The sequence below is a fragment of the Pinus tabuliformis genome, chromosome 3_2, assembly GCF_031772625.1.
Source record: "Pinus tabuliformis cultivar Carrire ecotype Pingquan chromosome 3_2, CPIR1, whole genome shotgun sequence".
In the NCBI taxonomy this organism is placed as follows: Eukaryota; Viridiplantae; Streptophyta; class Pinopsida; order Pinales; family Pinaceae; genus Pinus; species Pinus tabuliformis.
In genome coordinates, this window is record NC_142302.1 from 1,023,435,490 (window position 1) to 1,023,462,901 (window position 27,412).

General features: G+C 41.1%; 1 protein-coding gene across 1 annotated transcript in view; it reads left to right on the forward strand.

Annotated features, from left to right (window-relative positions):
• Positions 1 to 4,111: 4,111 nt before the first annotated feature.
• LOC149184069 (uncharacterized) overlaps positions 4,112 to 27,412 on the forward strand; it is a 141,533-nt gene continuing 118,232 nt past the window's right edge. Inside the window, exon 1 of the mRNA XM_089418834.1 lies at positions 4,112 to 4,709. Within this exon, the coding sequence (XP_089274960.1) occupies positions 4,341 to 4,709 (369 nt within the window). The 5' untranslated portion in view covers positions 4,112 to 4,340. The remainder of the gene's footprint in view (positions 4,710 to 27,412) is intronic.

Below are 27,412 nucleotides of genomic sequence, written 5' to 3' on the forward strand. Positions count from 1 at the left end.
AGTGTATAATCAGGTCATCATGGGAGATTTAACATAACTCTTCCTTGCAGAATCCAATCTTGATCAGACTTGTGGGGTTAGAAAGAGGACTCAGAGGGCTACTGCAAGACGCAATTTCAGAACTTAGAGATCTGAAATTACAGAGTTACAATTGTTTCAAGATCGAGCTCCTAAAATCAAGAAAAGGCGATATGAGGAAGTTTGATGGCAAGGATCTGGTAAATTGGATACTATAGATGGAGCAATATTTTGATCTACATGAGGTGCAACTGTTACAAAAGGTACGTATTGCATCTTCATATTTAGAACTAGATCAATTTTTATGGTATAAAGGGCTTTGTTCTCGTAAACCACTTGTTACATGGTCAATTTTCATGGAGGAAATGGTAGCACATTATGAGGATACAAAGAGCAACACCTTCTTTAGCCAATTGATAAATCTAAAACAAAAGTGGTCAATGGCAGAGCCTATTGAGGACTTTCAAAAATTGAATATAAGGGAAAATGATATTCCAGAGAAGCAGAGGATTGATGTCTCCATAGGGACTTTAAAGGATAACATTCAACATGAGGTTCGTCTTTGGGAACCTAATTCATTGGAGAAGGCATTTAGGTTGGCAAGAATAGTAGAAAGCAAAATTATGGCAACAAGGAAGTCTACCTCTCACAACTATAAAGATGGAAGTGTTATTTCTCCTAGCCTTCCACAACCTACAAGGTTGACACCACAACAATTGGAAGAAAAAAGAGCAAAAGGGCTTTGTTACAATTGTGATAACAAATATATTAAAGGTCATAAGTGTGCTGAGAAGAAATTATTTTACATTGATTGTGGAGAGGAGGAAGAAAAGGATCAAGAAACATCAAAAGAAGAGGATATACACCAGGAACCAACCCTAGAGAAAGAAGAAATGAATCCAACCATATCTTGTAAAGCATTGGCAAGAATTACCACTCCTCAAACTCTCAAGATAGAAGGACATATCAAGAAGAAAAATGTTCAAGAAGTGAAAGATCACATCGAGCATCAAGAAATGAATCTGACCATATCTTGTAATGCATTGGCAGAAATTACCATTCCTCAAACTCTCAAGATAGAAGGACATATCAAGAAGAAAAATGTTCAAAAAGTGAAAGATCACATCGAGCATCAAGAAATGAATCCGACCATATCTTGTAATGCATTGGAAGAAATTACCACTCCTCAAACTCTCAATATAGAAGGACATATCAAGAAGAAAAATATTCAATCAATGAAAGATCACATCGAGCATCAATAACAAGTTCTCCAACTTTTAAAGGATAACGCCACTTTGGTGCAGAATCGAATGAAACAATAGGCAGATCAACATCGCAGTGAAAGAAGTTTTGATGTAGGTGATTGGGTATTTTTACGGCTACATCTCAAGCAAGCTATTTATGAGAATGAAATGTTGGCAATACTACATGCACTTAAGAAATAACGACCTTACCTAATGGGAAGACACTTCAAGGTAAAAATGGATCATGATAGTCTTAAATACTTTTTAGAACAAAGATTATCTTTAGAAGAACAGAAAAAATGGGTCACAAATATGTTGGGTTATGACTTTGAAACCATCTACAAAAAATGGAAGCAAAACGTTGTTGCAGATGCACTCTCAAGAAAGGATGAGGATGTGGAAGCATTGTTTTGTGCTATTTCTATTATCCAACTAGATTGGATAAACGAAGCAAGGGATGAATGGAAGAAGGATGAAGAAGTGTGGCCACTCATTCAAAAGTTGCAGAATATCCCAGTTCAAACAATATTGCCAGAACTTGACAAGGAAGGAAAAATCACATTGGAACCTGGAGCAGTGACAGAAACAAGAACCCGATAGCTACGAAATCAATCAATTTCAGAGCATCTCATCAAGTGGAAGAACTTACCTGCTGAAGATTCCACATGGGAGGGCAAGAATTTTATACAGAAGCATGAAGACTACTCAAGCGTTGAGGACAACACTTTTGAAGGAGAGGGGCATGTTAAGTCCCTATACTACTAGTGTAACCCCTTATTTTTATTAGTACAACCCCCTTATTATATTGTTGGGCCCATGTAGTCCCCATATTGTTATTGTTGTGCCCCATAGAAGCCCACTATTGTTATTATTGTGCCCTTACATTATTATTGTTATGTTGGCTCTGATTATATTATGACCCCTTAGACTCCTATATATAGAAATGAGGTCTTGTAATTTGTAATCATCGAAGAATTGTTCATTTGTGTAATGTAAAGGAGGTTTCCCCCTCGAAGAGGCTTATTTTGAAGGTGTTTAACTATCTTTTCTATCTTTTTGTGAGCTGGTTTCATAACACTAAATGACCGGTTTTCCCACAGTAAAAGCATTTAGTGACATATTTATTTGGAGACATACATCTAAATGGTCTCTTCTGAAAAATGGCACCACCTTTCTGTCCCTGTGGTTGTTTCCCTTTGTATGGCTTCTTCTTTGCCATCAGAGCAAGATCGAAACTCTGTGGTCTCAAATTTTGCCACCGCTCTTCTTCCTGTATCAAGATTCCTGTTAGCTCTTCAAATGCAGGGGTTTCCTTCCTTGCGGACAAGCCTGTGATGAACATATGATATTCATACATCATCTTGTTCAATGTAGTTGTGACAAGATCAGAATCAGACACCTTCTCCCTGATGTCTCCCAATCTGTCCTTCTAGTCCTTGACCCATGCAATGAATCCGACAACAGATTCATTCTCCTCCATCCTCATGGAAAACAACTTGCCTTTGAGCGACAAGATGTGATTGGTATTCTGTGTTTGGTAGTGGTTCTTGAGTGTAGTCCATATGTCCCCTTTATCTCAATTCTGCATTAGTGTTGCCATGCTTTGCTTCTGCTCATCGCCGCTAACGACTGACTAAGCACTTGATCCCTCAAGCACGTTTGTAGCTTGATTTTGCAATTGGTATAATTTGTCCCATCGAGTTTATTAGACTCGTTGAGATAAGCTTTTGTAAAATTGTTCATTTTCAACTGACCAAAATCTCAATCCCTCGATCTACAGTCGATTCTCAACAAGTGAACAATTACAAGCTACAAAAAAAATAATCTCAAAGCATACCAGAACCTCTGAATCGTTTGCAGATCTGCCACCAAACTGTCAATCTGCCACAAATCTACCATGATCTCTGTGCCTGCAACTCAAATTCGCCACCAAACTACCAGATCTAAAGCTCAGAACCATAAAAAACATGCCATCACTCTTTTAGATTGAAAAACAACGATGATTTAAAATCCCTCTAAGGAGAGGTCGATCATCGTGGGTTTGACCCTGAGATCCACGATGATCATCGCTTCTGTCAGGCCGAAAAGCGTGATGACCGCTTTGTGCTCAGTTGGAGATATGTTGAGACTTGTGAGAAAATAAATTTCTCCTATGAGTAAGGTACGTCACTCCTGACCACCTAGACTCCGAAAATGTGAGCACTGAGGCTCCTATGTTGCCACTGGGGCACTGTAGCCATGAAGGCTCTGTAGCCACTAGGGCTCTAATGTAACCAATAAGGCTCTGCAAGTAAATCAGGCTCACCAGATCTGAGCTCTAATACCATGTTAGAAAACTGGAAAGAAAAACATGAATCAAATTAACTAGCAGCTTACAAGTGAGCAAGCTGCACCTGGACACTGCACAAACTGGAGCGTACACTCTCATATTCAATTAATCAAAGATGAGACAATAAATACATCTCAAAAGAATAGGGAGGCGAGAACAAACTCCTACAACCTAAGAACTAATCATAACTTAAAGAGTTACATTACAACCATATAACTATTTCTCCATTAATACAATATAATATTAGCTATTTCAACTAAATAAATCGTAGATTTGTAAGCGATATCTCTAATAAATTTATTGAGATATATGATATATCTTTTATGAAAATTCAAGCCAATATCCATAATATAAAATGAATTAAATATAAAAAAACATTAACAATAACCTATTAATTTTAATATGATTAAAATATATTGAGTATCACAATAAAACATCTCTTGAAGTGAGTGTTTATTTATTTAAAACCATTAGCATTTACATCTTGGAACACAAATACGAAAACAATTAAACTTTGGAGGAGGGATTAACAATTCATGCAGGGATTAACAATTTAGTAGCAAATACTCCGATATCTGTAACATTTTTGGATTTGTGATTAGCTCAAGTCGATGGATTTGAACTTGCCAACGTCGTGATAAGCTTTGGGGACTCCGCAGCTTATCTTCATTAGTCACCTGTGCGTGTGTGCGTGCGAGATGAACCCAAGTAATCCAGTCGTATGATAGTATTACTGAAGCCCTTCTCCAATGGAATCCATAACATCTCGCTGCCTGCCCTCAAAGCCCATATCAGCTATCAGTAATCAATTTGGGCGTATCCACTCCAAATCTGCAATTTCGTATTGTAATAAACTTCTTTTGCACAAATATTCTTCAAGCGCATTCACCTTGGCCTTCAACCATTGCCTTCCAGTCCAGAGAAGTTTCAGGTCTCATCCTCTGACTGCTCTCACCACAGGGCGGAAACAACCTGTGAGTGTATGCCGAAGTGGTTCTGACGATCTCAATGTCAACAAAAATGGAAATGGGAGTGAATGGATAACCTCCATTCTTCTGTTCGGACTGTGGGCAGCTCTTCTTTACTACGTATTTGTGCTTTCACCCAATCAGACGCCGGCATGTTCCCTGAACCTTCTGCTTTGTAATGCATATTACTAGAATCAGCAGTAGACTTTTGCTAAGTTTAAAAGCATGTTTGCTTTATGGGATTGATGAATGGGCTTAGTTTTGACATTTATATGATTATAATGCCTGAAAATTTTAACAGTGAGCTATGGACCCAATACCAACTCTGGACTTTTTGTGCTGGCCCTGGCCCTTACTGATAGTCCCTAGACCAAGTAGCCTTTTTGTTACATAGTATTTATTTGTGGCTTGATACCAGTAGGTAAAGCACCGATAGGTACATTTACAACAGTGTTCGATAGCTGATAGTTGGTGCATAGGTATTGCAGCAAGAGCATAGTTGTCACTACATAATGAATTCTCCTTTTGCCATCAGACCACAAGCTCATGTGCCTCATTTAGACCAAGTAATTTAAGTAGGACGAGTATAGCACGCAGGAATGTGATTTAGTGGCTAACCTAACCTAGGTAGGATGGGTATAGCTCACAGGAGTGTTGTATAGTGGCAAGCAATGAGGTAATTGTGTTTGAATTAACGTGAAGGTCTGGGTTCATATCCCCTGGAATGAGTGTGCATGAAGCCAGGTGCAAGCCCTTGGTGACTTTGAAGTTTGGTCAGATTAATATGCCTCTCTTATCATATGAAAATTCCCTCACAAAGACAAGCCCAACAACTTCACATAAGATAAAGAGCAGCTACATCAGCTTCATGAATGAAAATATTCCATATACAATTTAATGAGACAGAAATTTCAAATAAGCATGAAAAGGTACTCAGAAGTATAGCGAAAATTATTCCAATCATCAAGATGCAAAGAAATCAAAGCTCCAAGACAAGAAATTAATCTTTTCCAAACTTCGAAATGCATTAGATCTCCAATTCATCCATCAAAGAGGCTAGCCGAAATTCTCAAGAAGAGATAGTCCAATCCAAAAATGTGATGAGAGAAATGAATGAGCCTCTCATCTATTTATATAATCCATAAGCGGGTTCAAATAGCCTATAGGCTATTAGCCTAATAATGCCCCTTTAATAATAAAATAATGTACGATAATGACATGACTTGGTGACAAGCCCACCAAGATAGCTTCATAACACAAAGATAAGCCTCTCAAGAGGAAAAAGTAGTAGATACAATGAGTTGTTGGGTCCTTGGAGAGGCCTAGTGGAGTCCAAAGTGTGTCAAGGTGAGAAAATAGGCTCCAAACATAGTGATCAAGGGGGTGGCCCCTCGATATCCAAGCAACTCAAATGTGGTGTCCCCAAGTGGGTGTGGGGGCACAATGACATCCTCATGGGTTTCCAAGTGGATCGATACCATCCGTAGGGCTAGAATGATGACATAAGACCTCCCTCCGTCTCCCATGGTGAGACACATCCTCATCTGGGACCTGGAACATCTGCCAAGTGTGTGGTGCAAGTGTGAAGCTGACTAGGCATGGTGGTCCAAGTGCATCATCCTCATCCAAAAGTTGGAACACGAGCAATCAATGAATGGTGTTGATGGATCCATGAAGTGGTAATCTGCGCTCTGTTACAGTGGAGGCCCATGGCTCTCAACGCTCACCCTACAAGTGCCAATGTGACCCTCTGGAGCGCTTGGACCCCATATAGGGAGACCAAACCTCAAATGGAGACCCACCTGCAATCTTGTATAAGATCCAATGCGTCCCCTTGTCTTCCAGTACAACAAATCATTAGAGTAATCGAGTAAAAGAGGTTACAAATCATAGAATCAAATGGACACTTAATAGTGGCATGCCCTTCCATAGTGGGCTTTAGCATGTACAGGTGTCTCCAAGTTCAATAAAGGGGGTTAACCAAGGACCCTATTAAGTGGTTTCTACCTTTAAAGGGGGTGACATGCCCATGGTACATCTAACAAGCGGTAGGTGGCATGTGATATAATGGTGGAATGGAATGGGGCATCAGGGGAAGACACCAAGCCACATGCCACAGTACAAGGGTAGCTACAATAGGGGAAGCCCACACTTGGGTATATGAATGTAGGAGGGAGAAACGTGGTACATGAATTACCTCGACCTTTGTTTTTCCACCCTTCTTCATATGCCTTTTGCCTTTGATTGATTTTTCTTCATAACTGCTCGGGGCTTCAGGGGATGAGAGCATGATGTGTAGGATATAGCAGTGATTACCCCCTTAAGGTGGGGCAGTTCATTTCCCACCAGGGGTTGGGACAATCATGGGTTCCTTAATGATGAAAGGGGTCAATATGAGGGACCCTAGGAACCAGGGTGATGGCCATAATGATAGGGGTAGAGCTCATGTTTAGCTTTTTCCCATGTGCTAAATGTGTATGTCTTGACCATCTTTTGCATTTTATGGTACATTTCCTGTTGAGAGTGGCCAAATTATGCTTTTTCCTTTTCTTTTAGCTACATCAACCTCCAGGGCATCGTTCCAGGCTCGACCCAGAGTGTGGACAAGGGGAGGGGGAAGCTAACTCCTTGTGGAACCAGATGGGAAAAGTGATGAATGGGGTTAAAATGAGCGGAGGGGAGTGATGTATATGGTGTCGGGAAGCGGGACCACACAACCAAAATCAGGATTTCCCATGTAGTGCCAGCCCTAAAGCTAGTAGCCAGTAAAGGAGATCCCATGGGACTAGGATACAAGGTTAACCATCAAATCAGGCAGAGGAGACAAGAGCATAGACCTAGCCCACTCTTTCCGCCGAATCCCCCCACTAATCCATGCCCAAAAGTGTCCATGATAAGTAACCAAAGTTACCCAACCACACAATAAAAAGCCATACCTTCGGGTTTGGGAGGCCCTCCTTCAAACATATGATCATAACAGATGGGACTCCCGTAGCAAGGAATCGATCCAAGAGGTGGACTCCTCAAGGATCCTTCCCACATGTAGTCCTCCCGACTATAGCTCAATATCGGTCCATCTCCCTCCTAGAGATGCATGGGCACTCATGGCAAACTCATCCTCGTTAATCTTTACTGAAGTAGCCTTAGGATCATGCTTCTCATCCTTGTCCTTTTTCTTTAAAAGACACTGGGATGCATAGTGGCCCAACTCGCCACAATTGAATCATCTCACCTTTGAAATGTCCTTCTTTCGCTTCGGCTTCTGCTGTCCCTTCGATGCCAGTGCTGAGTTTTCCTCCTCCTCCTTCGTCTTTGAGCCACTCCCACTATTGCCACTGAGGTTGACCTTCACTAGGTCCCTCCTTAACTCCTCCTGTTGAAGAGCCGCCCACATCTCCTCCCATGAAGGTAGTTTTTCTCTGCCCAATATGCTTTGGACGAAAACTTTCCATTCATCCGAGACTCCATTCAGGGCTATCCTCACCATCGCGGTTGGTTGAGGAGTGGACCCCACTGCAGCAAGCTAGTCTCTAGTGTCCTAAAGACGTTGAAGATAGAGGTTCACCCCTTCTCCTTTCTGCATCAAAGTCCGCTACAACTTCTGCTCCAAATACATCTTCCGCTGTTCGGAAGAGCCTTCATACAGAGAAGACAAGGCTTCCCACATCTCTCGGGCTGTATCCTTGCCCTGCAAGTGTGAGACCACATGATCTCAAACTCCATCGAGAATGAGCCTCTTTGCCTTCCCTTGCTCAGCCTTGTATTTCTTCTTTTGATTGTTGTCAACAGGAACAACTACAACACTATTGACGTAGGTCTCGAGATCATGTTCCTCCATAACAACTATGATTCTAGTCTTCAATATGACATAGTTGGAAGCTCCTTCCAACCTGTGCTGATCTTTGAGCCCATGCGATGCCATCTTACCCAACTATTGAACTAACTCCTCTAGTCACTGCTTAGCATTGCTCAACTGCTCAGCAAGTGAGAAATTCAAACTTTCTGGCGGAAAGTTCTATGAGGAGAAAATTCCCCTTCTACATGTCTTCGTTCTTTTCCAACAGATTTCTGTCCCGGTAGAAACTGCACCCTTCAAGCGCTGCGTTGAGGCTCTGCGTCACTCCCTCTGCCTCTGCAAACTCACGAACTGGAAATCGTACATCTTTGTCGTCTCACTCAGAGAGATATTTCCTCGGATCTGCTTCCGGGCAAGGACTACGCAATCCCTTCAAGGGGATTCAAATTTCTACCAAGTGCAGCTTTCAGCGTCACTGCTCAGTATTGGATCTGCTCTTTCTGTTTCAAAATCAATGCTCTGATACCATGTGAAAATTCCTAATCCTCAAGGAACCCCTACTGCAACAAATCTGAATCTACTTCACCTACTTGATTTTTTAACTAACCAAGTTATTCTTCTGAATACTGAAGCAAATTACTTCTACATCCTACACTAATTAAATATTTGATTTGCATGAAACAGGAAACAGAGCAAAGAACAAGATACATAGGACACACTTATTTTTGGACACAATAGTCTCCGGAAAAACCCAATGCGGGAAACCGGTGCAACAGTTCTAAGGGTTTATTATTATGCAGGAGAAATATCTGAATACAAATCTCGGATGCTCATCTAGCATCCTTTACAGAGAAAATACTGGCGGAAAATCTGAGTGAGTTTTACCTCACGTCACTCGGCAGAATTCCGGCTGATCCGACACAAGACTAGCTAACCCCGACTATTTTTGCGCTAGCCCTGCGTAGGCCTTGTGTCAGCCTTTCCGGCTCTGCGTTAGCCCTACATCACCTCTTCTGCCCTCTGCATCAGCTATCCCAGCTGTTCCGGCTGTTCCCGACAGTTTCGGTTGTTCCCGACAGTTCCATCTTCTGGGTGACAGACAATTTTTCTGCGCTACGTTGGACCTTCTGGCTCTGCGTTAGGACTGCGTGGGTCCAAACTGGCCCAGCATCAACCTTTCCCGGCTATTGCGCTGCCTCTCTGCAAGTTCTCTCCGCCTCTCTGTTAGTATTCTCCGGAAAGTCCTCCTCCTGGATTCCCACTGCCCCTCTGCTGCTGAATGATCACTTAGTTCTACTTTCTCAGCTTCGTAGCCCTAGAAATCGAACTCTAGATCAATTTGTTTTCTCCGTGTGTGTTTTCCAAATGAACCCCAAGCCTCCATTTTATACTTTTCCTGTTGAGTCTTCAACGACCGAGATTAAGTCTCTAATCAACGGCTAAGATTAAAACATGACTTGATCGACCTTCTAGATCATTCTCACCCATATTTTGATTAACACCCATGAATATTTTAATTTCCCTAAGTTTAGACTTAGGGACCCCATTAAAAATATTAATTATTTTAATAAAATACAATCCGGGTGGAATTTCACCAAATGGTTTCTGGGTTCTTTAGAACTCATGTGCCTTAGCCTCTCCACAAACTTTCAAGGCTAGAGCACTTCCGATGTTACCAAAAACTAACAATAACCACATTATCACATGCACTTTTTTTATTGATGGGTCTTCTTGTGACATGTCACTCCCCTTGGGGGATGGAAACACTTGATAGGGTTGTTGACCTAATTATTCCTAACATAAGTGGGGTAACTTGCTTACAAATGTTGAGCTTGAAAGACATTTGAAGGTAATTCTTGTGTGAAGTATTCTTGTGCCCCTAGCATTAGATATGACCCACTATGATGCTTTCATGGTTTTTGTCCCTAATGATGTTAATCTCACTTGATCTTGAGAGGGTTGTTTCATATGGTTTTCACATGTAGTAGAGATCCCTTGAGGGATGGGCTTGTCCCCCCTTCAACACATTCCAGAGGATGTTTTGCCCCATTTTGAGAGCAAATGCGACCTTGTGTCTTGAATGTTTCCCCTCCAGAGATGAGCATTGGGCCTTGAGAAACTTCTACACGATTCTACACCTTTTGGTGTACCTCTAGACGCTGAAATGTTGAGCTTGAGAGTTTGGGCATTGGTTTACCTGATGATGTGCCCAAATGGACGTAGGTCGCCTCCAAGCTGGCCTTTACCTTGTTTTATAGACTATGCCTTGTTTTGGATCCCAGATGAGGATCGGTGTCATCGAGATGACTTGGGAAGGCTAGCACATTCTCCCTTGGTGCCATCGCTTGCTTTAGATCGTGCCACGCCTTTCCTACATGGCCTGGAAGGGTGACATAGGCCTCTTTATGGATGATGTCATGGTTGGAGGAGGTGCCTTTTAGATATGTACCTGTTGAGCCTCGAATATGTCTATTTTTCCATCTCATAGTACCACTATTCATAACCTACATTCCAATATTTTTAACTCATTTCATACTATAATTTCTCAACTTGTTGCCAAATCACATCTTACACCTTGTGGTTGATTATCATTAGCTTTTGTTAAAATTGACAACTAGGGCCAAACTCCATGTGGGTCACCTTATTTATGGCTGTTGATATTTTTTCTAGATTCCTCTCGTCGAGAGGTGTAGGATTGATCTAAAGATCATCCGATTCCGATAAGTATTTACGGAGATATGAATTTATTTTGATTATGGACAAATTGTCTAAGGTCAGCCAGCAAACTTATGTAGGCTTAGAAGCCCAACAGCCACGTCTATTCATTCTCAACGTTTTCATATAAATACTAGGTGCCTCCTCCTCATTTGTACACTTCATTCACTCATCATCTCTCTCTCTCTCCTATGCGTAAAAGGAGCCTCTCTCTCTCTCACACGTGTGGCTGAAAGGAAGATGTCCTAGGGCAAGGAAGACGCAGAAAGAAGGACGCTAGGGCAGCAGGTCATCTCTTTGACCAACGTTGACCAAGCGTTGACCATCCAGAGGTGCGGATTGGGTGTCGCTGCCTCTCCTAGGCAGGCCGCAAATTTTGGCACGAGGTGATCTGACCTCTGGTTTGATCGGTGTTGATTGCCCTAGTTTAGGGCTGCAAGTTGACTTCAAAAATCTGCAAATTGACTGTACTTTTGGGGCTTTTCAAGGGCTGTTTCTTCAGGCTGTTCGAGGACAAGTTGACCGGAAATTGACCAAGCATTTTAGAGGTCAATTTCTACTAGTTTGACTTTGCTGATCTAGGGTTTCCTACTGCTGATATAAAATTACAGAATTCAGATTTTGTACTATTTCTCTCTGCTGAACTATTGAAGATAAAAGAAGATTTGATCAAAGGGTTTCCCCGCATTGGGGTTTGTCCCTGGCTAGCCGCCACATTTTGTGTCTCTTGTCTTGGCTTGTTTTCTGTTGATCATTTAATGTTCTATCTGCACTTTACTTAATGTATATGTGATTGCTAATCTGTGACTAATAAGAAGAAAAATAAGTAAACTGCTCTAAGCATAGAACATACCATAATTTAACATGGTATTGGAGTTGAGGTGAAGACAAAGCCCAAGCAAGAGCAAGAGCAAGAGCAATCACCGAAGAGAAGGATTGGCAGGCAATCTTAAAATCATGGGGTCCTCAACACACTTCCCTGCTGAAGACAAACTCCGTGAGAAGTCTGACTATCACGGATGGAAGATGTCTCTCGATCTAACATTAGAAGAGCAGGAAGTGTTGGACCATGTGAGAGGCGGAATTGTTGAGCCTCCATCAAATGCATCCGCTGCTGCTAAGAACAAATGGACCAAGGGAGAAGTCAAAGCAAGGAAGATCATCCGGACTCTATCGACAAGCGCTTGGTGGCCTATGTTTCCGAGCTGAACACCTCCAAGGAAATCTATGATACACTGGCGAGTTTATTTAAATTTAATGATGCAAATCAAGTCTTGTTTCTTAGAAATAAGCTGAAGGAAATTAAGAAGGGCAAAGATGAGAGTATGCAAGCATATTTCTTAAGGATCACCGAGATCAAGAACGATCTCCTATCTATTGGGGAAGTAATTCCTGACAGGGAAATGACACTCACAACTCTTGGAGGACTGCCATCTGAATGGTATATATTCAGGACTACTCTTCTCAACAATAACGTAATTCCTGGATTTGAGGAATTAATGGCTAGATGCATTCAAGAAGAAACAAGGATGGAAGAGCAAGAAATGCCCATACTTAAAGGTCATCCCTCTGCCTTTTCTTCTCATGCTAAAAGAAGAAACAATTCTGGGGCTAAATTCAAAGGAAACGCTGGACCAAAGGGTGGAAGAAAAGGACGATGTTACAATTGCAATAAAACAGGTCAATATGCAAGGGAGTGCCCTGATAAAAGGAACGCACACTGAGACGATAATCAAAATCCCTCTCAAGGCAATCAAAGGAATGACAGGTCAAATGGCAAAGGTAAAAGAAATGTCGGAAATCAAGGAAGAGGACAACCATTCAAGAAGGCAAGAAATTCCAGGTATGAATCTAACACTGTTAACAATAAGCAAGATGAATATTATCTACTAGCAGCTCTATCTACTACTACTCCCCCAGACTCACTGGAAAATTGGCTTATTGATAGTGGTGCCTCAAGGCACTTCACTGGTTACAAAGAAGCTCTCTATAATCTGATAGAGAAGGAAACCAACCTGGAAATTGTTCTTGGAGATAATTCAAAATATCCCGTGAAAGGCGTAGGAAATGTCACTCTTCAATTGAATCAGGGTAATACAATCCACTTACAAGATGTATTATATGTACTTGATCTCAAAAAGAACCTGGTGTCCATTTCGGCAATGGAAGACAAAGGCTACAAGGTGGCCTTCAACGATGGCAAGGTACGTGTATGGAAAAAGAACTTTAAAGATGCTTTTACTCTTGGGTTTCGAGTTGATTCATTATATCAGGTCGGAGGAAGTATGCTGGGTGTCATGTCTTGTGACACATCTCTGGGTGTCATGTCTTGTGACACATCTCTTCAGTCCGAACTATGGCATCGGAGGTTTGCTCACCTTCATTATAAAGCTCTACCTGATGTGAGAAAAATGGTGATCGGGATGCCCGAGTTCAGATTAGAGCAAGAAGGTGTATGTCTAGGATGTGTCGAAGGAAAGCTCAAAAGGGGACCATTCCCCTCAAGCCAAAGCAAGACCTCCGATATATTGCATTTGGTTCACTCAGACATATCTGGTATGATACCTGTGAACTCCTTGGGAGGATATTTATATTACCTCACTTTTACATATGATTATTCTCGCAAGACTTGGATATACTTCTTGAAAAAGAAGGATGAAGTGTTCTCCTGGTTTCGGCACTTCAAAGCCTTGATCGAGAATCAAACCGAAAAGAAGATCAAGATCTTAAGGATTGATAATGGGACTGAATATTAATCCAATGAGTTTCATGACTTTTGCAAAGTGGCTGGCATTAAGAGGGAGACTACTACACCATATACTCCTAAGCAGAATGGTGTGGTAGAAAGGAAGAATCGTACAATTGTGGAAGCTGTCTGTGCTATGCTCCATGATCAAAGACTTATGAAGTTTCTATGGGCCGAAGTTGCAAATATCGCCGTATATGTACAAAACCAATGCCCTCATCAAGCATTGGGTTCCAAGACTCCTGAATAAATGTTCACCGATAAGAAACTTGACGTATCTCATTTTAGAATTTTTGGAAGCCTTGTATGTTTTCATGTGCCAAAAGAGAAAAGGAATAAATTGGGTGCATCTAGAAAGAAAGGAATCTTCGTGGGCTATAGGGGAAATATTAAGGGCTATAGAATCTATGTAGCTGGTCAAAGGGAAGTCGAGATTAGTCATGATGTCACCTTTGACGAAGATATGGCTCTTAGCAAAGTAGACCATCTTCCTACTTTAAGGGGATCTAAAGAAGCTGACACCGGGGAATCGAAGGAAAAGGAAGATGAGACGATGCTCGATGTGGAAGAACCTATGGATCTTATTGATCCTCCTCCGCAAGAGCCTTCCTCTTCTAGGAAGAGGCCTTCATGGCTTAGGGGGACACTTGATGATGCTGAAGGACACATTACAGCCAGAGGAACCTTCCGTGAAAGTAAGAAGCCGAACAGGTATCAAGGATACCTGACCATCATGAGCACGATCATCCAAAATGAGCCTTCGTCATTCACAGATGTTGTCAATCATCAAGTATGGAAGGATGCTATGACCGAGGAATATGAGTCCATTATGAAAAACGATGTTTGGGATGTGGTCCCCAGACCCCAGGACAAAGCAGTTGCCACTTCAAAATGGCTTTACAAGATAAAGCATGCAATTGATGGAAGTGCGGAAAAATATAAGGCTCGTTTTGTTGCTCGTGGCTTTTCCCAAAAGGAAGGTATAGACTATGACGAGATATTTGCACCTGTTGCTTGATATACCACCATCCGCTCGATAATAGCCCTTGCTACTTCGCAAGGATGGAACATACATCAGATGGATGTCACGACTACGTTCTTACATGGTTCGATCAAAGAGGAGGTCTATGTGGAGCAACCCGAAGGATTTGAGATTTATGATCGAGAATCTCATGTGTGCAAGTTGAAAAAAACCCTCTATGGGGTAAAGCAAGCACCCCGAGTGTGGTATGAGAGGATCGATAGCTACTTGATGAAGCTGGGATTCACTAGGAGTGAAGCCGACCCTAACCTTTACTTTAAGGTTATAGATGACAAGCCTCTCATACTGGTGCTATATGTTGACGACCTCTTTCTAACAAGTGCAGACCCTCTCATTCACAAATGTAAGAGGGAGTTGGCTTCTGAGTTCGAGATGAAAGACCTAGGACTTATGCACTACTTCCTAGGACTGGAAGTCTGGCAGAAACCAGGGGAGATTTTCCTATCTCAAGGAAAATATGTGGTGAAGATATTGGAGAGATTCGGCATGGTGGACTGCAAGCCTGTAACTACCCCGATGGAGCTTGACTTCAAGAAGTTAAGCGGTAGTGCTGCCGGACCTGTTTTACAAAATGCTACCGAGTATCGTCAACTCGTCGGAGCATTGATGTTCTTGGTGAACTCCCGTTCGGATATATGCTTTGCAGTCAACACATTGAGTCAACATATGGTTGAGCCTCACCACTCACATTGGATTGGTGCCAAGAATCTGTTGAGATATCTTTGTGGCATAGTCACTCATGGCTTGAGATACACTGCCGGAGATGTGAGACTACTTGGGTCTACTAATGCTGATTGGGCAGGCAGTGTGGTGGACCAAAAGAGCACCTCCGAGTGCTGTTTCTCTTTGGGATCTGCCTCGATATCCTGGATGAGCAGGAAGCAGCAGTCGGTGGCTTTGAGCACCGCCGAGGCAGAGTACATTGCTGCTATCATGGCCTCCTGTGAGGCAGTCTGGTTGCGAAAGCTGTTCAATAAGCTATTTGATTTACATTGGATACCATCGTGATTCTGTGTGACAACCAGAGCGGGATCCGTTTATCATAGAATCTCGTATTTCATGATCGCTCCAAGCATATCGATATCAGGTACCACTATATTCGAGATATGGTGCAGCGAGGAGCAATAAGGCTCCAACGTATCGGTACAGATGAACAGGTCGCTGACATTTTGACAAAGCCCCTGGGAAAGGTTAAACTCCCGACTTTTCGAGAATGACTTGGTGTCGTTCAGAGACCCTCTTATGAGGGTCGAGTATGATGTATTGAGCTCTGGGAGCTCTAGGGGGGTGCGGGGTACTTCTTGGAGCGACATGTGACCACAGGGTGACTCACCATCCCCTGGTGGAGCACTATGTACAGGGTAAAAGGTTCAACCTTCCCCTATGACACCTCGTGGCAACTGTGGAACAGGATGATTAGTTCTCCTGTGGGCCAGGATGATTTGTTCTCTGTGGCGACTGTGGAACAGGATGATTAGTTCTCCTGTAGGCCAGGATGATTAGTTCTCTGTGGCATCCACTGGACAGGATGATTCGTTCTCTTGTGGATAGGATGATTAGTTCTCCTGTCGAGGCATCCTACCCATGCAGTCTGGGACTCATGGGAAGTACCTCTCATTTGATCAATGAGCAGGGAAATGAGGATAGGGACCATAGTAGTACTATCGATGGACGCATCGTTGTATCTACCGTACTCCCTATGCTAGGATGACCTCCATTGATCTGGGATCAATGACACTGATCTGGGATCAATGACACTGATCTGGGATCAGTGACAGTGGTACACACTCTGAGACTGACTTCGGGTTAGTGGAGGATGGCATGATACATCCTCGATCATTTCTTTTTCTTCATAGTTAGAACTTAGAACAGAGCAGCGCATAGCTTAGCAGGACAGAGCAGAGTGAGGTCAGGCTGTGCAGGACAGTGCATTTGATGGATGGATAGTAGCGACGGTCAGACAGATTGCAGATGGAGTTCTTCCTAGTTGAGAGGGAGTGTTAAAATTGACAACTAGGGCCAAACTCCATGTGGGTCACCTTATTTATGGCTGCTGATATTTTTCCTATATTCCTCTCGTCGAGAGGTGTAGGATTGATCTAAAGATCATCCGATTCCGATAAGTATTTATGGAGATATGAATTTATTTTGATTATGGACAAATTGTCAAGGTCGACTAGCAAACTTATGTAGGTTCAGAAGCCCAGCAATCATGTCTATTCATCCTCAACGTTTTCATATAAATACTAGGTGCCTCCTCCTCATTTGTACACTTCATTCACTCATCATCTCTCTCTCTCTCACACGTGTGGCTGAAAGGAAGACGTCCTAGGGCAAGGAAGACGCAGAAAGAAGGATGCTAGGGCAGTAGGTCAGTTATTTGACCAACATTGACCAAGCGTTGACCATCCAGAGGTGTGGATTGGGTGTGGCTGCCTCTCCTAGGCAGGCCGCAAATTTTGGCACAAAAACCGAGGTGATCTGACCTTTGGTTTGACCGGTGTTGACTGCCCTAGTTTAGGGCTGCAAGTTGACTTCAGAAATCTGCAAATTGACTATACTTTTGGCGCTGTTTAAGGGCTGTTTCTTCAGGCTGTTCGAGGACAAGTTGACCGGAAATCGACCAAGCATTTTAGAGGTCAATTTCAACTAGTTTGACCAAGTTTAACTTTGCAGATCTAGGGTTTGCTGCTGTTGATATAAAATTACAGAATTCAGATTTTGTACTATTTCTCTCTGCTAAACTATTGAAGATAAAAGAAGATTTGATCAAAGGGTTTCCCCCATTGGGGTTTGTCCCTGGCTAGCCGCCACATCTTGTGTCTCTTGTCTTGGCTTGTTTTCTGTTGACCATTTAATGTTCTATCTGCACTTTACTTAATGTACATGTGATTGCTAATCTGTGACTAATAAGAAGAAAAATAAGTAAACTACTCTAAGCATAGAACATACCATAATTTAACAGTTTTCTTAGCTTTTCTATGATTAGAGATGATTTAGTCATGATTTACTAATGACGTTATTTTGCTAAGTTCATTTGCCGCAAGGTTCCATTTCCAAAATTCTTCACAAGCCAATTAAACTAGTTGCTACAGGTTGAGTATGGAATAAATTCCTGTAGGTGAAAATATCCAATTTGGAGCTTCGACATCTTGGCACGCTTCTGGGGAAAACCGAGGAAGGTTATTGTCCAAAATGATGTTCTAACACCTTCCCATGAGTTGGATTGCACCCAGGTCGCACATGTGGGTCTCTAGAAGAAAATCAACAAATTTGCTCAAAATCCGCAGAATTTTCAAAATGCCAAGTTTGACCTCGATTTGCGTGCAACTGGAGGCGAATCTCGAAAATATGAGCAAATGGGGTTTTTTACCAATATAAAAAATTATCTATAACCAAAACCATTTCTCAATATTTGCTTTGGTTCAAAAGTTATACACGGGTCTTTGAGGCAGTTTTATAAAAAAAATGTTTTTCCAGAATTCTAGAATCTTGCCCAAATTTGCAAAAAGAGCCAAACATCCAACTTCGGGCACGCTTTCCGAGGAAATGGAGTTGAATGAGAAAAATCCAAGAGAGGTTTTTGTTGCAAATATGACAAATTAGGTTCCCTCCAAACAGTTTTCCAAAATTCGCCATGGTTAGGAAGATATGCAAATATCTTTGAGGCCAATTTGTTAAAAATATGCAATTTTCCAGAATTAAGGAAAATGACTGTTAGAGTCAAAATTCGCCTTGTAAATTTTATAAATGGCTTAGCCATGGCTTGTGTGGAGGAAGAAAAGGATAGATCAAAAGGATTGATGTAATAAGTTTTGCTTTGCCTCAGAAGGACTGAAAGAATGTATGCATATAAACTTATGTTTTGAATTTTAATACAACTCTGATTCTGCACTCAATTTGCTATAAGTATTAATGTGTTTTTGATTTTTAAAGAGAGTATTGCGTTAATTTAGACTTGCTCTGGGAGTGGCAAGGGCCCACCACCGCCTAGAAGCAAGTTTTGTAAAACATCATAGGATAGATCTAGACGTAGGGATTTTATTTTGAAAACATTTGTTAATTAGATCTCATAATTCCGATTTTGTACTGAAGGTTGTAATTTGTTTTCTTGAAATTAAATAGACATATCATCTCCAAGTCGTTGCAAGCTAATGAATGGCATTGATCAATGATTGGTTTGCATAAATAATCCCTTGTTACATGTTTACGATTGAAATACTCAAAGGTGCTTCTTAATTGGATAAACAAGAGATCGATAACTCTATTTCTTTTAAATATGAATTAAAATTGATTCCGTACCTTACTGATTCACTATAATTTCTTGTAACATTGTGTTTTGGCAATCAAGTATTTGAAATCAATGCAACGAGACCATTAAATCATTGTTTGGAGTTGTAGTTTAGTTTTGAGATGCATTATAATTGTAATTAGTTATTGATAGAATTGTTGGTTAATGCGCTTATGTTTGAATGATTTCTTGAGTTTGATTAAAGTAATCTAAGGATAAAATAGTTTCTTATTTTGTAGTCTTTTAAATATGAAAGCATGTCAATTAGAATCTTGGTTTACTTAGTTTCTTTTGAAGCAATTGCAGAGTGATGTTAGAGGTTAAAGTTTGAATGCTTATTGATTTGTGTGATCCCGGGAATTAGATTAGTTGAAGTCCTGTTTGACCATTGCCTTAGTTTAAGATTGTTTGAATGAGAGTGAATTTTATTGGAATTAAGATTTAGCATAAGTTTGGTATCATTTTAAATTAATCTTGATTGATTTAATATTCTTGTACTTAGATTAAATAGATCTTATTATTTAGATTGAGATTTCCATTTAGATTAAAATCATTTGAATAGTAATTTGTATTGCTTGGTTTATGATTAATTAGAGTTAGTTTCGTTTGCACAGTGATTAGAATTTCTTATTCGTATTGTTTGAGCATGTTTTCCTCAATTGATTAGTTTCAAACTATAAATAGCAATTATGTACTTAAACAGTAAATTGATTTCTCACTCTAGTTTAGGTTAGATGTTCTGATCCTGCGTTACCTGCGCTTGTGCCTCTAAGTCTTACGACCCCGGATTGATAATTTAATGTTGGAATTATAACACATATAATTTCCCCAACATTTTTGGCGCCGTTGTCGGGGAGGTGCAAAAAGGATTAGAGCATAGTTTCTTTCACAAGTTTTCTGTGTGATCTTAGTTGCAGGGCAACTAGAGGGCAGAGATGACGGTAAGACGTGAGTGAAGAGCCACGCATCTGCTTTGGTTTGGGGTCACTCCAAAGTCTAGCTGTCCAAGTAAGCGAGGAGTTCAAGTTTGGTAAGTTTTATTGCAATTAGCAATTTTAATTCATTTAGATTAAAAATTCAAGCTCTTTAAAGACAAAACATTTTTGGGGTGTTGTAATAACCCCTTTGTACTAATCCATGTTGCGAGACAAAGATCATCAACTAGTAGGAGAAATTTGAGAATGATTGAGAAGCTTAAAGAATGTCTCTCGAAGCACTTTCTCAAATCCTAGCAGTAGTTGGGGTATTTGCCTCTCAGGAAGAGTTCATCCTGACTGCATTCAGGAAATTATCTATCTCTCCACAACCAGAAAAGGATTTGGAAGTCTCCCTTGATTCCTCTTGCCTATCTACTAAGGAGATCGAGCAATCATGTACCAAATATGATGGGGAGCATCCAGCTGAACCTGAGTTCGAAGAACTTTCACCATGCCCTACAAGCCTTGTATGCATTCCGTAGACCAATTATTCAAGTTTGCCTGGCATGACCGAGGAGGGATTTCAGAGTGGTCCAAATGAAGAAATGAGCCAATACCACTAGGATTACATCGAGCATTGGTTCTAAATCACAATCCAGTCAAAGTACCACTCTCATCTTCAAATACTCTTTGTATCACATCTTTCAAAACTGTTGATTTTTCATGCTCATGTATATTCTAAATTTTATATGTTAAATCTGGGCATGAATATATCTTTGTACCTAATCCGCACATGGCTTCATTGGAAGTTCTCTTTCACTTGAAGGAGGACATATTTTCTCCAGTATAGTAGGAAAGTTAGTATTGTAAATAAATAAATGAAAATAGTAAAGAGAAAAATAAGTCCTTTTGTGAAAACCAGTTTGTTTGGTGCAACTGGGCAGGGACTTTCTTGAAAACCAGGTAATTGGCGGGCAAGGTTCCTAATAAAGTTTGTAAATTTGTATGAGTTCTTCAAATCATGTATCTTTCAAGTCATTATGTTTGTACTCGAGTTGGTTGATGTGGGATCCCTTAAGGCCCACCTGCCAACAAGCCTTGTCCCATCGACATCAACAAATTATCTGGGACCAAGGTTAGGGTTAGATAAGGTACCTGGGAGCCTGCATGCCTTAATGGCAGGTATCCTTGTCATCTACTAAGGAAATACATCAATGTTTCTTGGTGGATGAATTCTGCAGTCCATTCAACTTTGACAAATCCATTCATGGCTAGTAGAATGTACCTAGTGCCTTGATTCCCATTGACATCAAAGGTGGGATATCTCGCATTGGTTAACGACATCCTCAATGGTCGGTAATCCAATGATTCTTGCTTATGTTCGACATCAACACCATTTATTCACATATGCAAGATTGCACACGGGTGTGTAGCAGTTGAAGACTATATGGTTTTGAGATCTCAACACAAGTTTGCAGCAGTTTGGATTTTTGTATCAACATTCCCATTGTCATTTGCAACAGCAATCACCTTTCCTCAGTTGTTTGGGGACATAAGATATAGCAGTGAATACCCCCTTTTAAGGTAGGGCAGTTCATTACCCACCAGGGGTTGGGACAATCATGGGTTCCTATATGATGAAGGAGGCTCATAGAACCTGTAGGAACTAGGGCGATGGCCATGATGATGGGGTAGAGCTCATGTATTGGTTTTTGTTCACGTGCTAAATGTGTTTGTCCTGACCATTTTTTGCATTTTGTGGTACATTTTCCTATTGAATGTGGCCAAATATGCTTTTGTCTTTCTTTTTAGCTGCATCAACCTCCGGGTATCATTCCAGGCTTGACCCAAGGTGTGGGCAAGGGGAAGGGTCAAGCTAATCCTATGTGGAGCCAAGTGGGAGAAATGATGAATGGGGTAGTAATGAGTCGAAAGGGGGGAACAATGTTGCTTGGGAGCGGGAGCGACCATTTTCAGAAGCTCCCGGTTTGGGAGCGAATCCGGGAGCGATTTTTTAAAAATATATATATATATTTTTAATTTTTTAATTTTTGATACATATATGTCAACAAAAACATGTAGAATGATGAATTAAACATAAAAAACATAAAAAAACATAGATTGATCATTGAACCATATCACATCAATCATCTAGAAATTATAATCGTCATCAACCATGTCCACAAGTTAGTAAAATACATATTACAACTGCAACATATTGAGTCTCATGAATCATGATTCATCAAATTCAATCTTAAAGTTTCAACTTCAAGCTTTCAAAATTGAAAATTCAATAACATTTATCATCATTGATCACCAAAGTTGTACTTGTAAGCTAAGTTTAACCATTACAAGAAGTAATATCTAAGATATTTCTAAGTCCTAACTTCTAACTGTTAACATGATATGAAATGTTATAAATTTATAAAATGAAACATGAATAATGAAATGAAATGAAACAACTTTAGTCTTTCACGAAGCATCATATTCATAATTCACATCATTACCAATGAGTTATAATTGCCAAGGCCCAACTTCAAACTTCATATTTTCATTGTCACAGTGATATATTGTTTACAAAAAATATCATTATGATATGAAAGAGTCAAGTGTCAAGAGTCAAGGACTCAAAACTCAACAGTTATGAAAACTAAAGTCTAATAGAAACTAAAAAAGACAAGTAAACTGTAAATCTACATGTGGCCCTTGCCACGAGAGTCTCCAGGAGTATAAGCAGGTCGTGGTGGTCTTCTAGGAGTCTCCCGCATAGACCGACGACCAGAACTAGAACCTCCACGTGAGGGTGTAGATGGAGGTGGCGACAACAAAGGAACAAGACTTGGACCTCGAGCACTGCTACTGGATGGTGGAGGTGGAGGTGGAGGTGGCATGGCTGCTGCAGCTGCTTCATCTTCATCCCTTACAAGTTCCTTTTCCAGTTCTTCAATATGTACAATGCCATCCTCCAAATTGTCATCCTCTGGGTGATTGTCCCAAATTTTATATGTGGGATCCTCATAAGCCCGATCACAGCAATGACTCAACAACCTCAAGTTGTAGTGCACATAAACCAAGCTTTCTGCTCGGCTTTCATTGAGTCTGTTTCTTTTCACATTATGTATGTAGCTGTAGGTGCTCCAACACCTCTCTGCAGAAGAAGTATTTACAACCTGTGAAAGAACTTTTTTTGCCAATTTTGGCAAAAGTCTGTGGCCGCCATATGTTTCCCACCATGTGAGAGTATCAAACCTATCTTTGTCGTCCATTGCATGGAAGTTTCCATACAAACCAGTGCCACTGAAGTATCTGCCTATTTCAAAGCGCACAGCTGCACATTCCTCCCTGTCAGGTGTCAACTTTTCTAATGCTTCCAAATATCCTTTAGTTACCTCTGGATCTAAATGGGGTTTGGTCCTAACCCCACCCCCTGCTGCAGGTTGGCCCAACCAAGATGTAGAGTAGTATTTTGGCGTAAGGATATACGCCAAGCAATGTAGTGGAAGATTAAGTCTATTCCACCGTTCACACACACAATCATGAATCAGTTTGTACAAGTTGGGATCTCTGTTATGAACAATATCTTTTATTTCCCCCAACATGGTATCCATCTGCTCATACACCTCGCCAATCACTGGTTTGTCTGTATCTGCAAACCAAATCATGTGATAAATGGGCTTGGTGAAATCCAATACTTGCCTCACACTTGTCCAAAACTGACCATCAAGAGCGGCCTCCACCATTTCAAAACCTCCCATGTTAGCTGCATTTGTAGCCCTTTCCTTTAATACCTGCCAATGTGGACTTGATACCATGCTAGCCAATGCCTCTCTTACCTTCAAAAGGCGCCTGAAGGTGAGGTAATAGCTACCAAATCTGGTCTTCGCAATCTTCAACAACTCCAATCTCGAGTGACTGCGGAAAAGGCCATGGGTATTGCTATGATTTGTAATAAATTTTATCATTTGTTTGCCTTTCTTGTACAAATCACCAATCCATTGGTATTGTTCATTTTTGTTCTTGACAATATCATGCAATAGAAGGTTCAATGTGTGAACCAAACATCCAGACCAAAATATGTTGGGGTATTTATCCTCAATAATTGCTCCCGCTGCCTTACAATTAGGAGCATTATCAGTGATGACTTGGATGACATTGTATGGCCCAATACGCTCAATTGTTTCAAGTAATGCTTCTGCAATGTTGATGGCGGTCTTGAACTTGTCTGAGTAATCATGTGCAGTTAGAAAGATGGGACCACTAACAGACACAACAAGAACACTTATCAATGGCTTGCCTTTTACATTTGTCCATCCATCAGATACAATGGACACCCCGTGGTCAGTCCAAGAACTTGTCATTCTATTCAAAGAATGTGATATTTTTGCTTTTTCATGATCAAGGCCAATGGTTCTTGCCTTGTCATACCCAGGGCTCTTGTATCCTTTAGGGGCATCATTTATGGCAGAAACCATTTCATGCCAATAAGGTGAGCGAAGAACATTGAATGGTATCCCACATGCATAGAGAAACCTGTAAACCTTTGAATCCACATCATTCCTACACCCCTCATCAAGGAAATCTGATATGGTTCTACGCCTTAAAGATGATGACCCTGTGCCTCCATATCCACTGCCTTGGGAGGATGCTGAAGGAGTTCTTTGTGATTGTGAGCTTGGTTCAAAGAAACCCCTTGATTTTTTTGATTTGTATTGGGCTTCCTCCTCTTCCCTTATGTATTTGGCTCTATCCGCTGCTGACACCGCTGTACAAGTTTTGATTCCTATTTGTTTGTCTCCATCCCATGGCCTTTTCCCGCAGAGGTGTCTTCTAGCACGGGTGTATGAACTTGTGTAATCAATGTTGCAATGGGGGCAATGAAATTTAGTGGTTCCACCCCCTCTCCCTGTTTCAGCCCTGTTAACATATTTCCACAATGGAGTTTGGTCTTGTTTAGTTTTTTGAGGGTCATGTTCACCCTCCTCCAGCTCCTCCTCACCGGGGTTTTCACTAATTTGACTTTCTCCAGCTTCTTCATACCCCTCTTCAGTTTGGCCCCTCCGTTTCCTACTCTCCAGCACCATAATAACCATAAAAGGGACCAAGAAGAGGAAAATGCCAAGAAATATAGCCAGGTCCATGGTGTTTGATGTTTGTAGGGTTTTGATTCTTGAATCTGCAAATTAATTTAATTTATTGGGATTAATTAATTTAATTTATTAATTTAATTTAAATTCATGATTTTTAAACTCAATAAACTAAATTAAATTAACTAAATTACTACCTAACTAAATTAAACTAACTAAATTACTAAGTTACTTACCTCTGCAGGCTTGCTCCTCGCTCCTCGGCACTTGCTCCTCGCTCCTCAGCACTTGCTCTCCAACAAATTCAACTCAATGAAGTGATACTGAAGTTTTTTTAGGCCCATTGGGCTTTTAAAACAAAAGAAAAATTTTAAAATTGGATTTTTTTTTGGAGTCTGCGGATTTTTTTCCGCCGGATCGCTCTCGGCGCCCGTCGAATTGCTCCTGGAGCGATTTTTTAATGCCCGGGAGCGATCGGGAGCAATTGCTCCCTGATCGCTCCCGGGATTAAAAAATCGCTCCGAGAGCGACCGCTCCCTACAACGCTCCTGAAAAAGGTAGGGAGTGCAAATTTTTTTTCGGAAGCGCGCTCCCGCTCGGAGCGCGATTCGGGAGCGGGTTCGAGGGGGGGGCACTCCCCCACAACTATGGGGGGGAATATAAGTGGATAAGGGAGCAGGACCACGCAACCAAAATCGGAGTTTCCTGTGAAATACCATCCCTAAAGCCAAATGGTTAGTAAAAGAGATCCCACGAGACTAGAATCCAAGGTTAATATCCAAAAGGGGTCTAGGGGACAAGAGCACAGACCTAACCCATTCTTTCCGCCGAATCCCCCCATTAATCCATACCCAGAAGTGTCCATGATAAACAAACTACAATACTCAATTACCAAATGACAAGGCATACCTTTAGGTTTGGGAGGCCCATCTTCAAACATACGATCATAACAAATGGGCGAGGGACCACATGGCTGGCTCAGGCGACGGAGAAATGACACAATGAGCTAGCTAGTGGTTGCAAGGGGCTGCTGGCTGTCGGCTGAGGATCGTCTTGGAGAAAATAATCTCCTAGGGATATCACCCACAAAATGGTGGGTAATAAGAACTACTTAGGAGGAGATTCCTTTTCTTTTGGTTCTTCAGAGCTTGTTGAGGGGTTCTTATCATTCTTTCTCGAGTATTGGACCCCTTTGAATCTCCCACTATCATCAGCTTTGAGGATAGGCTCATCCTTTTCGTCTTTAAGTGTCACTTCACTAATTAGAGGATGAGTGAATGTGTCACCTAATATGATGTTGAAGGCACTGGTTTCAACTATATTCGTTTGCTCACCACCCTCCTCATCTTCACTTTCTTCATCATCACTTTGTTCATCTTCGGAAGATGATTCTTGTTCCACAACATTAGTTGGGGCTAAAGTGTTAGGAACTTGGGGTGGACCTTGCTTGCCTTCATCATTAGCTTTCTTGCCAAAAGGCTTGTTCTTGGGAATAAAACTTGATTTTTGAGCCTTTTCAAGAGCGGTGAACTTATTCATATAATTAATATCCCTAGATTTCATGTTGAATAATTTATCTAGTTTCTTGAGGGCCATGACAAGGGCTTCCTCAACCTGGTCCTTGGATTTAATCTTTTTGGCTTCAACCTTAGCTCTAGGATGTTCAAACATCTCCATCTTGGAAATATTCAGGTTTTGCTCAACTTCCATGACAATTTCCTTGGCCTCAGAAAGACTCTTGGGCATTTTATCCTTTAATGAATATGTTAGATGTCCTCCTACAGCCTTAGTGAATTTGTCAAGAATGAGTGCGTCGGGGAGTCTAAAGTGATCAGGAATGTCCCTAACAATCTTGTCAAAATTTTGGATAAACTCCCTAATATCTTACCTTAACTATGTGGTAAAACTTTTCAAGATTGAAGGCCCCTTTGTCGTCAGATGACCATATTTTTACAAAGATATATTCAAATTTATCATGGTCATCTATACTACCAGGAGGGAGACAAAGATACCATTCTCTTACTTGCCCCTCAAAGGATAAAACAAATAGCATCATAATCACATTATCATCCTGAAACATATGATCATAACAGATGGGTGAGGGCACACAATGGCTGGCTCAAGTGGCAGAGAATGGTGGCACATTGAGCTATCTAGTGGCTGCAAAGGGCTGCCGGCTGAAGACAAATTTAGGAGAAAAGTTCTCCTGTGGGGGTCACCCACTAGTGGTGGGTAACAGGCGCATAACCCCTCCTTCGAGAA